Raw genomic sequence first — 18,876 nt, forward strand, 5'->3', positions numbered from 1 at the left:
AAAGGCTCATTATAGACAATGGGCCTCATTACAAGCCTGCCGGTCCGGAAACAACAGTGGTGGTAAACCCGCTGCCACCGTTGTTTCCAGACCGGTAGATTACGAGTTCTGCAGGCAGGTGGTGTCACTCCCGCCAGATCTGACCTGGCGGAAGTAACGCCACCTGCCTGCAGACGGAAATGGAAACACTGGCTCCGTCATAGACAGAACTAGTGTTTCCATTGTCCCCATTCCCATGGAGTCCGATGGGACTGCATGAGAATGGGGATTAACGGAATTCCGCCTTCGGAATTATTGGGTTGTAATGCCCCATTGATTCCGGCAATCACAGAGGCAGTAATTTAGTATCCGCCCTGCGGCAGCTTGTCGGTTTTTACGGCACGGCTACCGCCGGACTTGTAATGAGGCCCAATGACTGGTATGTAAACAATAATGAAATCATGGAGTTTAAATTATACTCTCAGGAAGTTTCTCCTTTCAAATGGTATCCAGATATGGAGAATTACCTGAAGAAATATCTGAATAGAGGCGTGCACAACAATATAATGAGGATCCAGTTCAATGTATTAAGTATGCATGAAATCTTGACCAGTAGACATCAACTCATCAGCAGCCAGGAGAAATGTAGATTTCGCATGATTTCTGTGGAGATGGAATCACTATTTCACCTTTTAATTGTATGCCCTGCCCTTTTATCGACTTGAATGCTTTATTTTTCTCACTTTGTCTTTGACACACAACAGGTGTCCAGAGAACAGCTATGGATGTCAATGCTGCATAGTGATTCTATGCTTTTAAAGCTGAGAGTTGTGTCAGTTACCTTGAATTTGGGATACAGGAGTTATTTTAAGCATACTATACCAATATTTATCTCTGCAGTATGGTTAAGGACCTAAATGTAAGTTAGTCACCTTGAATCTGGGACACGGGTATTATTTAAACTTGTATATTAATATCAACTATTGAAGTCTGCTTAAGGATAACATTGTTTGGTCCATGTATATATGAATTGAGGGGATGGATGAGAGGTGATAATAATATGTTTGCAGGCCTGCTGGAATATCTAGTTATTTATAAGGATTGTTGTAGATTTTATAGGATTGCCTTTTATGAGAAATCTTAGCCGTGAATACTTATGACTTTATTATAGTTCTTGTGTATTTATACATGGATTTGTGTTAAAAACTATAGGATCCTTATTGCTCTGAAATTTTAGTTGTTAAGCCTTAGGCTTGGTATAACATCTCTCTTTGTAAACTTGCATTGGCAATTAATTTTAGTTTTTTGAGCGGTTTTAGGCTAATATATATTGCATGTGCTTTGAAAGTTTTGTAAAGTTTTAATAAACAAAAACATTTTGTAATAAAACATTTTTTTTTAAAAATGTAAACCTCGCCCTAGACGGCTCTCCCTTCAAAAGAAACAGGTTATGTGTGTTGTTTCGTCAAAGAAAACCGTGGTGGGAGGCATTCCCAATAGGAATTGCATAGCGTCCTCTGCTTTGCGGCCCATAGTGAGGCATAGTGCTGATTTTTCTCAAACGGTTTCAAGTCCGTTAGGAAACGCAACAAGCGATAACCTGCCAGAAGGACAATATCACAGTCGAATGGTGCACAATAAAATCCAATCCAATCAATCCAGTCACCCGCAGCCTTGCCTGTGGTTGACTGCCAGTGTCTGCTTCAACTCTGCTTCAACTTGGTGGTGCTCAGCGCTAGTACAGAGTTTTTGTAGAGCTCCTCCTTTTCAGCAGGTGAGGCAACAACAGTCAGGGGAAAAAGGCCAGTGTGACAGCATGACTGCCAGTGACTGCTTCAACAAGCGGTGCTCCGCGCTACTACAGTTTTTGTAGAGCTCCTCCTCTTCAGCAGGAGAGGCACTGCAGTCAGGCAAAAACGACCAACGTTACTGCCAGTGACTGCTTCAACTCTGCTTCTACTCCCTTGCTTTTCTTATAATACGTATGTGCTCATGGGCTTTGCAAAGGGAATGCGCTGAGTTAAGCTGGTCATGACTTCCCACATCTCCTTTCAAGGCTTTTGTTGCGTTAAATCTGCGCAACTTAACTGCATAACAGAATAACCCCAGATCGCTCCTAGAAATTGTATTAGCCTCTCTCAGCCCCTCTGCTGCAAAGCACCAAGACTGATATACATGTTTTAAGGAGCAGGGGGCACCCCGTTCTCTGTTGAATATTTTAGAAACTACTGGATGAATTCTCCCCAAACCAGTCAAGACATTTAAGCCAATGCTTTGTGCACAAGTCGTTTCTTATTTTGTCCAAATCTGCCCAGCGGTTTTCGTGCTGTGGCTGTTCAAAAACTGAATTTTTTTAATCTAAGGAAAGTGAATGGGCTAAAAACTGTGAAACAGTGAAACATAGGTGTTTTCTTTTCTTAATAACTTTTTTCATTTTATAACATATTGTTCCCAACCCTTGCAGGTTTGGGAGGGGGCTATCAGGTGTGTCAGTAATGCTATCAAGTTGGTCGGTAATATCTTCTTCTTCACTCAGAAAATTGAGTTCACCTTCACCCCCTTCCTCCTCATCTGAGGTAGTAGAAGAATAATCCAATTTCTTTCTTTGAGGTCGCCGGGCTTCTGCCTTCTTTTTTTTGTGCAGATAACGTCTGCCTCGAAAGGAAGCCACTCGGATTCCAGCCCTGGGAATCTTCGGAGACCTCTCTCTGCAACAGCCGGAGCGTTGAAGGGTAAAAAGCCTCAGGCATAAAAAAAAAAACAGGTCTTCTCGAGTCCAACGGCACAATAAGCCAGTAAAGGTGATGTATATTTCGGATGGATAGCAAAGCTGTTTAAATAGCGTAGACAAAAAAAAGGATAATCACAACAGAAGACCGGGAGGAATTCCGGGATGAATCATAAAGTAATGAATGGTAAGAACAGAAGGAACAGAACAGGAATCCCCAAAATTAAACACAGAAGGGGAGCAGCAAGAACACCAACTAAATATTGACAGAATAGGGGAAACAGAAATAGAACAAATTAGGCAAGAAAAAGTAAGAGAAAAAAGCAGGCAATACTGCAAGCCAGGGCGCTAGCAAGGGGAGCAGAGAGAGAGATACAAACGGTAAGCGTAGCCGGACCGCCGCCAAGGGAAATAACGAGGAGCACTGGCAACAAGGAGAATCCAGAAGTTGCAACGCGCCGATCCGCCGAGTCCGGGGGAGGAAATAGAACTCGGCGTCGGCCATGTTGAAAAAGACTAGACTGCAGCGGCACTTTGTGAAACAGCATAACGGCTCAGTCTAATGGCGGCCGTATTTCCATTTACTCTATACACGCCAATTTCCCAAGTTCGTGATAGGGGGGCACTTGACACTATGTGTTGAGACTTCCATCCAAATCCATCCAGCAAGTCAAATCTTTCCTAAAATGTCTGGGGTAGCCCGCGAGTACAATTTTGTTTACAAAATTGCAGCCAAATCAGTCATTGGAGTCCAAAGTAATCAGCAATTAATTTTTCGGGTTTTCTGTGGAACTCAATACTCAACTTAACTAAACGCTGCACTAGAATATATAAACATACATATATTCACACAAAACACCTAAAAATGCAAAAAGGTTTGAAAAAAGCCTTTTTGCCTGAAAAGTGAAAGGATAGTCCATTTGAGGCAAGTCACCCACCACCTGGTAGCCATCACTGGAAGTTCACCTCCAGGTCTGGCCCACATCAGCAGGGCATTCAGATATGCAAATTAGCCCAAATGTGAGCCTTTTTCTCCAGGGAATTGTCTTTGTCTTATAGGGCAATGCTACTTTATAAAACACAAGGCAGACACTTTGCAAGGCTGTAAGGACAACTAAATACCTGGTTTCACCCTTGTTAGGGATCATCAGGTATACCCGTTAACTTTCATTGAGATACATCTTTTAGCTCCTTATTACACAAATCAGTATTTAATAATCAATAAGAATCTGTATCAACATGTATTAACACGTGTACACAATTTGGATATTGTGGTTCAGCATGAAAGGAACCAGAAACAACCACATTCGACAAACTTAAGTATTGAAAGTTCAAGAATGTTGTGTTTGTCTTAAATATTTGGATTAATATAAATGGAAGTATTTGTATGGGGTGGTTTACTTTTTTACTTTTTAAAATAAAACCCGTATAGTGTATATATATAGGATTACATATTGGATGTAAAAAATAAAAATTATGATACACTACTTGAAACTTTGTAAGCCTTGCACCTTCGTATTGCTGCGCCCTGTTATCTCCGGGTTTGGTGCGCATTTGAAATAAATAAATAAACAAACAAACAAGCAATATGCACAGGGGCAGCCAGCCACTGGGGGGGGTGGGAGCTGACAGAGGGGAGGGGGGAGGGAGTGACTGCATGATATTTTTTTAAAATCGAGTTTTGAGTGGGGGCTAGAAGTCATCACCCGAAGCCCCTCTATGCACACTAGCAATTGTACCTTTTCATTATCCACTCTGGCTTAGGTAACCCTAATAAAATCGGTGGCCTCTCTGCTCCCAATTGTCCAGGTGAAAATGAGAAAAGAAAGTGAAGCACAGGGGGCAGTGGTGATAAAGTATTTGTGCTGAGAATCAAACAGGGCACAAGTGGAACTATGTTCCCTGCTGGCCTCCCCCACAAACCCCACCGCCACACCCCCTCCCACGCGCAATCCAAACCTCCAAACAAACACACCTGCTGTTTAAAGGAATATTCAGTGCAGTGCACTCAAGTGGAGTGTTTCAACTTCTTCAAACACTTATTTTAAAACTAAACTATTATGGAACGGTTTCTTTTTAAGATAAATTATAGGAACAGTACAACTTCTTTTTTGTCCAAGTTATAGAGCACCTGCTTTGGGTGATGAAGCCACTATAGGTCCCAGCATAGCAAGCACATCTGCATTGGCTGCTAAGTAGGAACTGTAAATATCTGCAGCACTGCATTAACCCATTCCACTGTTGATCCCCCCCTCTATGCCAAGTCGACTGAATATCTATTATGCCTTCAGTTTGCCCATTAGATCCATCTTTCACCCAACTTCAGGGGATGCTTAGTTTCACAAAGTGATGCTAGTTATCTAAAAGGTGAGCCATCTAAATGCTGAGCAGAGAAGTTAAGAAGCTGAGTTGGTCATGGGAGGTATATTGATATTCAGAGCATTTTCTATCCTCTTCCACTTTGTTTCTGTTGATAAGGATTTTTAAACGTAAACACTCTACTCTCGGGGGTGAGAGATTTGACAGGCTGTTGCTGTATGATATGATATGATATGATATGTTTATTTATATAGCGCCTATATACAATGTGTACCAAAGCGCTTCAAGGCAAGGGAGGGAACAAGGGAAAATGCAATGACATTCTTACAGGCCATGAACAGAAAGGATGTGAAATGAACTATCGTACTCGGCCTGATGACATTTCAGATAGTGCAAGAGCTAAGACATAGATAAGGAAGTGAGGGGGAGGGTGGGAAGAAAATGGAACCAGACAGGCGACTACCGTACTAGGCGTGACAACATTTCTGGTAGAGTCGGAGAAAAACAAAAGGTGAGGCAGAGGGGTGCAGAAAGGGAGGGGAGGAACAAAACAAGCGCCTATCGTACTAGGCCTGACAACATTTCAGATAGTGCTGGAGGAGGGAGTGGGGACAACTAAGGTGAGGGGGGAGGAGACAGACGAGGTTGCTATCATACTAGGTCCAGGGACAATTCTGATACACTAAGTGCAAAGAAGAAAGTAAGGGGAGGAGATAGGAAAAGAGAGAAAGGGAGAGGTGGAGAGGACAGAGAGTAAGCATTCAAAAAGAGTGGAGAAGCAAGAGGGGAGAGCGAATACAATTGCAGAGTCAGTAGTAACACATAATGTTGCAAACCAGGATAAAGATGAAGATGGGAACAGCATGATTCGGGGCCACCATGAGTACAAGATCCAAAGGAAGTTCAGCATGAGAGCTGAGAAAGGGTGACGAACTGTGAATCAATGAAGTCCATAAAAGTCAAATCCAGCATTGGCCACAAGACAGAGATGGTGAAACCAGAATGTATCAGGACAGACTCCTGCAGAAGCACCCCTTTTCCTTTTGATGCCTTCGTCTGAGAGTCATGGCAGAATGGGGCTTGTGTCCTACTTTGGGAATGAAACGCCCGAGTATGAGATGACAACCCCCAACCCCTCTGCCCCCCAACTCCAATATTAAGGTAAACAAAACTCAATTTCTGTGATACAAATAGTCGATTTGACTACAAATCAAGCTATAACTCACACTGCGACTATACCTCACAACACTCACTTTAACTTTAAATATGAGGCAACAATTTACATTAATAATACAGTTTGTGTTGTGAAGTAGCAGTGTAGTGCGAGAAAAGGTTTGATCTGCAGTCAGATCCACTGACATGTATTAGGGAAATCGTTTAATTGGGCTGCGAGTTAGCATTTCCAGTGCTTGCTGAGGTTGTAAGAGTGAGGTTGTTATGTATGTGGATGTTTCCATACGAGTACATTAGTCTGGGTCACTATGAAATATTAGTTTCACGAATAGTGTGAGGAATGTGACATTTGAGCTTGGGTGTTCAGTTACCTAACGTATGTGCATGTTGTGCGCATGCCTGAATTGTATTAGTACAGTACATGTGGTAATGTTGGGTGCTTGTAAGTATATTTTTCTCAACAAACACAGTAAAATGTTCAAACCGCCAGTTTTGTTAAAGGCTTCCCATACCTCTCTGCCTAACAATATGCAAGTGTGCATATCAAGGGGTGCACCTAGGCTAAAATGTAGGCAGGGGCTAACCCTTCAAATGTTGGAGAGGCGCTAATTCCAGAGACAGCTCAGTGGCAAACTTACTTGTGTAGGGGCATCTAACTTCTTTACTCATTGTAATTCGACTATTCTAGTGCAGCTTCAATGTTACAATCCGTTAACTCTCTCCTTTAAGTCTGAAAACACCCACTTCTTGCAGATCCTGAAAGTCCTAGAAAGTGCGAAAATGGCAGATGTTGTGCAATGAAAGACTCAATATGATTGCATAACAGGACATAGCAGAGTCCGGGGCAGAACTCTGGACCGGCCAAGCAACTTCAGCAGCTGGGAGCAACATGGGAGAAAATGTAATGTTGGTTCTACCACAGTTAGGCCGCTATACTAGAAACTCTGGTGCACTGACTGGCTGGTGAGTTTACGTCTGCCTGTCAAATCAAGTGTTACGAGACTGGGGGAGGGCCAGTGCAGCAATAATGCAAACTATATGACAGTATTGGAGCTACCAGGAGAGCAGCACAAGGGTACACCAATGTGTCCCTACACTTATTAAAACTGTCCTAATGTAAGGGTGTAAACGTAATCACTTGTAAGCACCGCATATTTTGCAGTTGAAGTCCGGGTGAGATTACATTATTTTACCGGGATCACACACTCACGCTAAACAGCAAAGCAGGGATTTTAACCATCTCTGCAATTTGGGCATGACCACCTTCTTCCACACTTTACTTGGAACAAATATTTAAGTTTTGAGTGGCAAGGCCTACAATAATACTATCCTACAGAATTTACTTGCAAAATACACACATTGCATAGTAAAACATCATGACAACATGTAAATCCTTATAGCAGCACGTTGAGCCAAAATAATATCAGTGTGCCACCTTTTATTTTCCACACCCTGAATGCAAAACTATAAGATGCAAAAAGCAAAATATCCATTTACCCATTTTATTTTCAGCGCTTTAAGACACACAATAAAAGAAGTTGTGTAATAAACTCACTTAGGTTTGGAGATTCGTCACCACCCTCCAGCGTGTTGTTATTTATAGTTTTAAGAACATTCAACTAAGGACATCAAAGGAAACTTTACTTTTTGGCATATCAAGCTATTAGACATTATGGGTATGAGCACATGCTCGCTTTAACCATCACAGATTTGCAAGGTGACTGGTGGTCTTTCAGGTGGAAAGCCACCATTATGCATAAAAAAGGCTATGCTGCTGAGGACAAAAGAAAGGTGTTGTCGAGTGCATTACGGCACTGGCTGCAGAGCCAGGGACGCAACCTGTGTGTCTCAGGGGGGGCTGTGACTCCGTGAAATGGGCAGTGCTTGATCATCCAATCCGAGCCGAGCAGATTTGCGTCAGAACAAACAAAGTGTGCCAACAGATCCTTTGAACTGTTAAAGGCTCAGCACGGAAGCTCCACCCCTCATCAGCTAACATTTCGGGGTTAGGGGCTTCAGCCCGGTCAGCTCAATGACGTTGCGCAACTACTCTTATACTGTGTGTGGTTTCAGCAAACCTACGTTTCCGAACGGGTTGCTATGTTTCCATGTGGCCAGATGGGTTTCTGGGCGTTTGCTCATGTGCCTGTCTTCAGTTTCTTTAAGTCTATTGCTTTGCCCGAGATAGATATTAGATTTTTTGAATTTTGAATGACTCGCTCAAAAATGTCTCAAACCTAATCCAATTTTCAAACTGCCCTCCATGAGCACCAGTTCCCTGTCAGGTCTGTTGTGTGCGTGCCAAATCTCTCGAAGGAGCAGGGTGTTCATTTTAGAATATTTGCCCCTAGAGCATGTTTCTTTTCGGTCTAAGAATATACCCAGTCTACCAAAATGAAATGGCGATTTTTACATTGGTTTTGAACTAGGGAATAGTTCATGAAACTGGATTTAATGTGCCATGTACGTACACTCTAATGTGCCAGACCCGGAGGCTAGCCAAATTATGTTACATTTTTTAAAAAACATTTTTAATTTGTTTTAGTTGTTAATTACAACTTTTTGAAATATTGACATGCAAATCTCAACATGCATAATACCAATTTTCAAGTGTTTTCCAAATATTTACCATGCGGCATGGTCAAGAGCATTGTAAAACACTCAAGCAACTGGTGTTTACGCAGTGTTAAAGCGTAACTAACAACCATGCTTGGGACATGTACAAAATAAAAGACATTCTAGCATTAAATGATTGCAATTCCAGTTTAACTCCATTATATGTGCAATTGTGAATTATCATGAAGCTTTAATGCAAGTAAAAATGTTATGTTAAATTCCATGGGCAAGTAAAACATTATTTTCCAATGTAAAGGGTCTGCTTACCTTACCTATGGGGTTGCTCGCGTTGCACAGCAATATGCATAAACATGCTACGGATCCTGTGGCTACAGGGACATCCAATCCACATGGGTGGATGTATGTGCACACGGGATCTGGGAGACCTTCAAACCAATGCCATTGATATCTCTTTTTGACAGTCTAATAAACTCGGAATATTGTAGGACATGACGACGAGGGCCGCACCGTGACAACACTGCAGGCCATCAAGAGGTTCGCTTTTTCTGTGCCATTCCGCAACAATAGGCATCTGTGCAGCAGTTCAGACCCTACTCTAGTATTTATGAATATGATAACCAAGTAACTTATGCTCATATTAAAACAATAAACTAAGTGTTAAAAAAAAAGAAGTGAGCGCTGGCAGTGGAGAAATATCTGAACACGTTACCTCGTCTGGATTTCTGAAGCCACGCATTAGATTTGCTGCTTTAATATCCGCATGTACATATTCATTTTCATGCATGTATTCCAGGACCTCCAGCTACAAAATAATAAAGAGAAGGTTGATGTTTACAGCCCAGCAAATTTCATGAGCAAACAATGAACCGTAAACTCTTCTGAAACACAGCCTTCATGAAAAATGAGCCCTTAGTGTGTCCTTTTTATGCAGGAACAACAGAGGGCTCTGTGCAATCAGAAAGTACTTATTGCATTCAGGAATTCAGAAGTCTCAAGAACATGCTAATAGATCAGCACGTTTGTTACTTGAAACCAACTGGCTTCCATGTGAAAAGCACACCAGTGCTGCCCGAGACAAGTCATGGGCTTGCTTATGAGTGATAATGACACTAGGAACAGACAGCGCGTGGAAATGGCGCATGCTTGGCCGCTCTGCCAACATCCAAAATTTGGCACTGAAAGCTCCTTTTTCTGGCTGCTCTTGAACAGAGGAAAACTCCCCCCACACAACAGCCTGACCGCATGCCATGTTACGCCAGGGATATCTACACATCTACACTAGGAATCCTCTAGCTTGGATATTCCTCCTGAAAAAAGAAATGATAAAACACTTGACTGATTATGCATCCTGATAAACCTTGAAAATCATGTTCCCATTGGAACTGTGACATCACAACCTGCTTGTATTATCAAAATATAACTCTCAACACTATCGCCTTGTAGACCAAGGGAGGGTCATGATGGCAAGATATGATAGGTTATTTATAACGCACTTAATACCCAGAGGTTTCAAAGCGTGGACCCGGGCATCGAACCTGTGGTGTTCCATAGGGTCTTGCTTCCAAGGCGAGCACGTTGCCCCTGGGCTATCCTCCCAAGACACGATAATGACCCCTCTCAAGGTCTATAAAGGCATTAGTACACAATGGGAATGGCAATACATGTTTTCATGTTTTCTTGGTGAAGTAAAAAAGTTACTGTAGAGTAAATAGCCAAACCGGGTTATTAAATGAAATGTGTTTCTATTTACTAGTATTTAAATAAGGTTGTCTTCATAAATTAAGCATTTCAATTGCAAACTTGGTTACACTGGAGCGGGTTTAACAAGAGCATGCATCAGGGGTCATGTAAAACAAAACAATTTCTCTAAAAGAACGTGCAGATATTTTCCTATGTTTGAGGTTTCTCTATTGTGTGTTTAATAGGATGTTGCAGCAAAAAAAAAAACTTCTCCCAGACGGGAATGGTCTTGTTCAAAAACCTTGCCTGGAGATTACATTGCCGTTTCCCCGTTTGCTTTTGAGACGAATGTTCAGAATGCAGTCAATACCAGTAGCTACTGACTGCACGCTGAACATTCTGATTGGCTGAGAGGATGTGAATAACAATCTGTATGTGGTAACACTGGCTAATAATGTAATAAAGACCCTCATACTGACTAATAACGTCATGATGACCCCCGTAGAGAGTTTGCCATTTCTCGTGGATTAAAAGTCAGAGGAGGTGCTGCTGCTTCGTCTTTGTAAATCATCCTTTAGTTTGAGGCAGGGGCAGGCAAGGCGATGGGGGAGGGGGAGGTGGTGAGGGAAACAAAGGAAAGTGGGTCGCAAAAGAACCAATAGACGCCCAATTTACATTACGAGGCCAGACCTAAAAAAGGACGACTGCACAGCAGAAGAAGGAAATGAAAGGGAAAAAAAGGTCACTGAGGAAAAAAAGACACAAAGGATGAAGAGGAGCATGTCTGGAACATGCCTTACTGCTCCTCATTGCATCAGTATATTTGTTGAAACATCCCATAATCTATCGTAGGCTACAGGACGCTTGGCGAGAGCATTGTTGGATGAAATTATATGATGCTTTAGTCCTGGAGAATGTGAAATTTGGGAAAACAGAACAGCTGGCCATACCAGATTGGAACACACTATTCAATGAGAACAATCTAAGTTAAGAAATCAGAAACCACACTAGAAGAGATGAAGCAGCAGCATTACTCTGGAACAGCAGGAGTGCCCCAATAGCACATGTATTTTTTTGTATAACGGATACAGGGATAAAGATCTTGGTGTTGAAGAAGAGGCTAGGTCTGATCTGCCTTTGGTTCTATGAAGGAGATGGAATCATAAAAATGGAGGACCCCCCACAACCATGTATAATGGGTCAGGAAACGGTAGTTCACACGTTTTCAACAGCCCAGCTCTAAAATAGTGAATAGTTATGGTTTTGATATCTTTATAATTTAAACAAATTGACGATTTTTATATAGCTGATACCAGTATTCGTTTCATAAAATGCTTCCAGATTGAGGAAATTAGCTGATTTCATTCGAATGTTTTAAAATGAAAGAAGAGGTCAGCCATTAGGTGACCCATTCTAATCTCCAAAATTGTACTCAGAATGGATGGCAAGCAAAGTTACATCATCATCAACATTCCCAGACTTCAGGTAACATTTGATCTTTTGGCCTTTACAATACCAGTCAGTGAAAATGTCTTTAACTTCTTCGCATTCACAAAAACTCTATTTAGAAAGACCGCTCAGAGACTGTTTTGATTGGTCTTTCTAAATTGAACTGTCAATTCCTGGAAGTACACAAGTGCGCGCAGCGGCTGACAGGCGGGGCAGGGCCGGAAGAGGAGTCGAGGGAGTCCCAGGTGAGTCCTTTGTGTCGGAGGGGCAGGAGTCGGGTTTGTTTGTGTGCACACGCGCATGTCTGTGTTGGGGAGAAGTGGGAATGTTTGTGATGGGTGAGGGGGCGGGAGAACGGGTACAGGTAAAGGTTTGCATGTAAGTGTGACTGTCGTGGGAGGTTGCAGGGGTGAAACACCCCCACCCCCGATGAATGCAAAATCCTGAAAGCGTGGGAGATGGTGGGGGCAGGCAGGGGATCATATTCATGTAGGGTTGGGAAGGTGGAAACCCCCCACATATGCGATAAATAAATCAGTCTGTTTTGTGTTCGGCCTTCACACTGCCAAAATGTCACATAGAACCACAATACCACCAGTGCCTGCATTTACAACCCTTTCCCTGCACTCACTTCTGTACGTGTACTGGGACCATCAGCCCTTCAAGCCCATGCACTAATCCATTATCCCTTTCTACAACCGGACATTCTGCAAATACTCTTCTGCTAAACCATCGACAATATCATCTCAACAAACCTTCCCAGCTACTTTGAGCACCATGACCCTGTTCATCCACAGCAGAAAACTTGCCCAACAACAGACCCCTGACCCTTTGAAGAGCACATCCTACGTGCTGCCCACTTAACATGCAACATGGCTACTTTCTTCAATAGTCATATTGGCTACCATTTCTGTACACCACTTTATGACCCTAACAAACATAAAGGAGCATGAGCACCATAACTGGAGCAACCTCCACACACAGCAAAGCCATTTTAACCAGATCTCCCATACCTTGAGACACATAGTTGTATCCAAAAGCACATTTCGCTCTACAACCTCTGACTAAGTCAAGGTTACCACCCTAATAATTGAGATATGTAGTTTTCGGTCTCTTGTTCGTGTGAAATTTGTGACACTGTATCCATGTCAGGGAAATGTTCAGCTGGGAAACAATTAATGGGCAACTGTGCAGGAAACCCAGCAACAAGAGAAAAGTAAACTTGTAATAGTGTAACAAGCGCAGGTTGCCTTAAATCGCGGAGTGCCCCTCAGAGACTAAAAAATAATTTCTGCTACTATGGTTAAAGAACCATGTTATAAAATGGCTATGGAGACATTTGTAAACAAAAGGAGGTTTATTCTATGAGCCCCCGGAGCCTAACGCCGCCGGGCAAACAACACAAATCAGGATGGTTCTGGAATGATAACATTCCAGAACCATGTTACATATGAATTCTATGAAGCGTGCATTACGTACTCAATACGAAACTACTATAACATCCCCCTCCCTTATATTGAAAACAGGAAATCAATATGGAAATGAATGTGGATCATAACAGGGATAGAAACAAGAGGAAAGAAAACAAAACAAAAATTCAAGAATCATAGATGACAAATTAACTGGAATATACAAAAGGATACATGTGAATTAACAGGTGGGTAGCTGTTGTGTATAATAATTATCACAAATGAGCGTAGTATATTATAACTATGTTAGTTTATTGGGAGGAGCCCCCTTGGAGGCCAACCATCAAACCTGGAGCGTCTTCGTGTATGGCCCCACAACATTCTCGAACCATACACGAACACGCTCCAGTGATTACAGAATGCTATAAAAACACATGCAGCATGACGTAGTAGGTCATGCTGTAAACAATAGGGAAACTATCATAACATCTTCCCCTCTATAATAATTTAACACAACATTAATAGCCGAAGGCTGTTTAACAGTTATCTACATATTATGCATAAGTGCAATGTATGACTACAAATATATCGGAAACAAAAAAAGGATACATTTTGTCATGAGATTTCTTTGTTGCTTGTTGAGATGTAGTCTAAAATCTTTTAAGAGATCTCTAATAATACACATAGTCTTGATTTCGATTCCATACACTTTTCTTGATTCTCGCAGATGATAGGTTATCTCCTGCCCTTTCTTCCTCTTTATTCTCTTGAACATGCGACTTGTTCATGCATCTTAGTTCATCAGTCTTATCCTTGAATATTTCTCCTTTTGTCATCAATTCTCTCCTGTTCCTTTCAACTTCCTCCTCTTTAGCCAGGATAATGTCATCACATGACCACTTTTTCCCATCTTTTAAAATTACTGATTTTCCAGAACATTCCTTTATTTCTTGTGGAAAACGAAATTTTGATTCTCCCTTCATCACTCTCCTGGGTTCTCTCACTTTCACCCAATCTCCTTTCTTATAACTGCATTCTTTGACATGTCTCTGTGTGTCATAATAGTTTTTGTATACTTCTTGTTTCCTTCTTACTCTGTTGACTATCTCTTCCAAGTTAATTTCTTTATTTCTTCTTCTTGTTATCCACGCAGGTCTAAGTCTGTTTGTGGCTATTCTCCCTCTCATCAATGTGAAAGGTTCTTCTTCTGTTACTGAATGGGGTGTAACTTTGTACGTATTTAGTGCTTCCTTCAATGTCTCTTTCCAAGGTATGTTGTTGACAATGGCTAACTGAATAATACCTTTTATAAAACGATTCATCCTTTCTACCAATCCGTTTGCCATTGGATGATATAAGGCTGTGGTAGAATGTTTGATTGCTCTTTCCTTGAAAAACTTTCGAATTTCACTTGACATGAATTGGGCACCATTGTCTGATATTATTTCTTGAGGCTCTCCTTCTCTGTTAAAGATCTCCTCTAAAAACTTCATCACTTTCATTGCTGATATGGACTCTTCTACTATGCCACACTCCACCCATTTGGACGTATAGTCAACCAACACAATTAAATAGATTTTCTGTGGCCCTAAAGTTTCATATGGTCCTGCTATATCAATGGCCAGTTTTGTCCATACAGTATTCGGAATTTCCACTGGTTGTAATGGTGTGGCGTGTGTTGTCTTGCTTTTATCGCTTACTGCACAAGCTGTGCAATCTCTAACAAGAGCTTCCAGTTCACCCCACATGTTGGGCCACCAGTAGGCTTCTCTCACCCTCCTTTTGGTTAAATTTCTTCCTACATGTCCTTCATGCGCTATTCTCATAATTCTCTCTCTCATCTTCACAGGGGGAATTATACGATCTCCTCTATATACGCATGTAGTATCGCACGTCAATTCATCTCTCAATTTTTCCCAGGATTTGATGTTTTCTTCAACAACTGTCCACCCATCTTCAATGGCTTTCCTTACTTGTTTCTGTTCCGAATCTTGTTCTCTCGCCTCGATCCATTCTTCCTTTGAAAAACTTGGATGTATATGTGCAATAATGCACTCCATGTTCTGATCGTCTGTTAGTTCGCTATTTCCTTCATCTTCCATCACATCAGAACTGCAGGGCAATCGAGAAAAGCAATCTGCCACTACATTTGACTTTCCAGGGGTATATTTTATACTGACATTATATTGCATAATAATCAAGATCCACCTTCTTATGCGCGGTGAGGCCATGTGTGGATTTTTTGAATTTAAAACATGTATCAATGGTTTGTGGTCAGTTCTGACTTCAATCGGTATGCCCCACACTAGACTTTTAAAATGTTCAAGGACCCATTTAACTCCCAAGGCCTCCTTCTCAATAGTGGAGTAATTTCTTTCAGCTCCTCTCAACATCCTGGATGCAAAGGCAATGGGAACCACTTCACCATCTTGAACTTGCTCCAATATACCACCTAGTCCCATGTTGCTGGCATCCACTGATATTCTGGTTTTTGCTTTTGAATCAAACATTTTAAGTGCCGGTGCCTTGTTGATCAGTGATTTTATTATTCCAAATTCATTTTTGCATTCTTCAGACCAAACAAATCTTGTACCTTTGCACATTAGTTTTCTCATTTGTTCTGTTCTGTCAGCATAATGGTCTACAAATTTCGAATAATACTCTGTTAATCCCAAAAAACTGCGTAGTTGATCTTTGTTGAGTGGGTCTGGAATCTTAAGAAGGGTGTTGACCAGCGATTCTTTGGGTTTTATACCTTCATTATTTATGCAATGACCCAAATATGTTACCTCATTCTGTTTTATTTTGCATTTATCGATTTTTAGTGTCATGCCTTTCTGCTGTATAACTTGTAATACTCCCAATAACTTGGCATCATGTTCTTCCTCGGACATTGCTGATATCAATATATCGTCCTGAAAATAATGAACTCCTTGAAGACCATCGAACAGGTGATGCATTAAACGTTGAAATACTGCAGCTGCAGAAGCCAATCCGAATGGCATTCTTTTATATCGAAATGCTCCTAGAGGGGTAATGAATGATGTCAAATGCCTGGACTCTTCATCCAACATCACTTGATGTTATGCTGACGACAAGTCGAGTGTTGTGAACCACTTCGCTGGTTTCATCGTGGTCAACATTTCTCCTATATTCGGTAGAGGATGGCGATCCACCCAAATGTTGGCATTTAGGTCTCTTAGGTCAACACACATTCTAATCGATCCATTGGGTTTTTTAACAATAACGATGGGGAATAACCATTCTGAACTTTCTATTGGTTCAATTATGTCTTGTACGATCAATTTCTCCAGTTCACTCTTCAATGCCTCTCTGGTGCCAATGGGTATATTTCTAACTTTGTGCACTATAGGATTTGCTCCCCTTTTAAGTATAATCTTGTGTTTGAAGCCTTTAAGGGTCCCTATGTTATCATTAAACACTTTGGGGAAACTCTTGGCTAAATTCTCTGAAGTGCTACAGCTACTCTCGGTAATGCAAAGAATTGGTACATTCTCTCCTGGATGTATGCGAATCTTGAGTGCTGCTTGTTCCCACCATCCAACTATAGAAAATCCATCTTCAGCTACAAATAACTTGCAGTACGTTTTCCTCCCTTCAAAATTCAGATGTACCCACACATAACCAATTACATTGATTGGAGTCTTCCCATATCCTGTAGCCTTTAGTTTTGTCGGTTGTAAATCATCCATTCTTTTTTTTAGTACATTGACGTACGTCTCTGCATCCACCATGGTATAGGGTGAACCTGTGTCCACCATAACTCTTAACGTTACTCCATCCAATTCCATTGACACCCATGCTCCGGCACCACTCTCGGTAGAATTGAAAGCTAGTATCTGTACCTCTTCCTCAAATCTGTTTGATATTGCCAACAAGCTACTAGGACCGCCTATTTCTTCCAAGGCTTTTATGCTTGTCGTGGTGATGCCTCTTCCTCTATTGTAACGACCATTATACCTTGTATGTCGGTTATTGAATTTGCCTCTGCCTCTGCTATTACGACACAACTTCCCAAAATGACCTACCATTCCACACCTGTAGCATTCAGCCGATATGGCAGGACATTCTTTTTCCACATTGATGTGTCTCCAACGACCACATTTGAAACAATTGTTAGACATCCTGTATGAACCATCTCTTTCTTGTCTCTGTCCAGCATCGGCATCTGCCTTGACTATTCTTTTGACCATGGCAATCAACTCTTCTTCAGTCCCATACTGTCCATCTGTGACTCCACTGACCGACTTTATCTCAGCAGTCTCCATTTTGCTTTGTACCTCCTTCAAGCATTTTTCACCAAGCTCAATTGACCTGGCTATTTCAATTGCCTGATCCAATGTGGGATTCTTAGACGTTGCTGTATGCGTGGATCCGCCACATGTAATACCAGCTGGTCTCTTAAATATTCCTCTGCCACTCCCGTGAATGTGCATGTGGCCATCAAACCTCTCAACGCAGCTATGTAGGCATCTATGCTTTCACCCTTATTTTGTTTCCTCGTGAAAAATCTGTACCGTTCCAACACAACATTGGTTTTGTTTCCAAAATGTTTGGTCAGTTTGGTAATTGCTACATCGTACTTTCTTGCTCCAGCTGATGATTCACCACCCACAACTACATCTGTGTGGTCCAAATCTGGTAAATTCCTGAAAATTCTGAGTGCCTCAGTACCTATACAGTTGAGCAATGTTGCTTCCTTTAAGTCATCATTTAATTTGGATCCCCCTATTGCTCTCAGGTATACCTGAAAATTGTCCTGCCACTGCTCCCATGGACACACAGGATTTCCTGGCAGTGCCAGAAACTTCATTGGGGGAACAATATTGTTTTGCATGTTGGCCTAATTTTTCCTTATATGAGACTGGGTACCACTTTTTACTGTAGTATTTACTTCATTGCATGACTTATATTTTCTTGGATGCAAACAACATCTATTTATTATTTTAATTTCATTTAAGGGAAAAAAAAACAATTTTTTTTTTTTTTTTTTTTTTTCTTTTTTTTTTTTTTATAATCAACTTTGCTTAAATAGCATTAAATTGACCGCAGCGCTCATGCGCACTATTAGATCCAAAGCAGCTGTTCAGTCTTTGACTTGTAGCATGGTTCGTTAGCTGCGTTATTTAACACGCAGCGTATTGTATACAGTTGCACTTGTTCACAACTTGTTCATGTTGTCATGCCAACCAATCCTTAAAGACGTGCGCCGGCACGTAGAGCACGTATACGGGTGCTTTCCTCTAATGTTTGTTTCAGTTAGTCGCGTCTCGAGCACATTTTAGAAGATGCATACGGTGCGTTATTTCATTTAGTTTTACTTGAAATGTTAATTCACCTTGTTCTGTACCACCACACTCGCATGCACTTGCCTTCTTTTCTTGTCGTTTCATGCGTCGAATTTCGCAGGTTCAGTCGTCAATTTCTTCTTTTGTGCGTAATGAGTCTCTAATTCAGTCCCTTGTCGCATCTGGGGGCTCCCTCCCAGTTCCTCGTCGCCAATTGTTGTGTATAATAATTATCACAAATGAGCGTAGTATA

At 41.5% G+C, this 18,876-nt stretch overlaps 1 protein-coding gene and 1 long non-coding RNA gene across 7 annotated transcripts in view; one reads left to right on the plus strand and one right to left on the minus strand.

Annotated features, from left to right (window-relative positions):
* VRK2 (VRK serine/threonine kinase 2) overlaps positions 1-18,876 on the minus strand; it is a 711,103-nt gene that overhangs the window by 438,169 nt on the left and 254,058 nt on the right. For all 6 annotated transcript variants that reach the window (XR_011268142.1, XM_069608045.1, XM_069608044.1 and 3 more), the window contains one exon: positions 9,486-9,578. Coding sequence is in view for 5 of the 6 variants with exons in the window: in XM_069608045.1 (XP_069464146.1) it covers positions 9,486-9,578 (93 nt within the window). In the remaining variant the exon portion in view is untranslated. The remainder of the gene's footprint in view (positions 1-9,485; positions 9,579-18,876) is intronic.
* The window catches only part of LOC138467794 (uncharacterized), a 328,988-nt gene that overhangs the window by 62,424 nt on the left and 247,688 nt on the right, over positions 1-18,876 (plus strand). The gene's annotated exons all lie outside the window — the stretch shown is intronic.

Source organism: Ambystoma mexicanum, chromosome 4q, assembly GCF_040938575.1.
Source record: "Ambystoma mexicanum isolate Mex_15411 chromosome 4q, UKY_AmexF1_1, whole genome shotgun sequence".
Lineage (NCBI taxonomy): Eukaryota > Metazoa > Chordata > Amphibia > Caudata > Ambystomatidae > Ambystoma > Ambystoma mexicanum.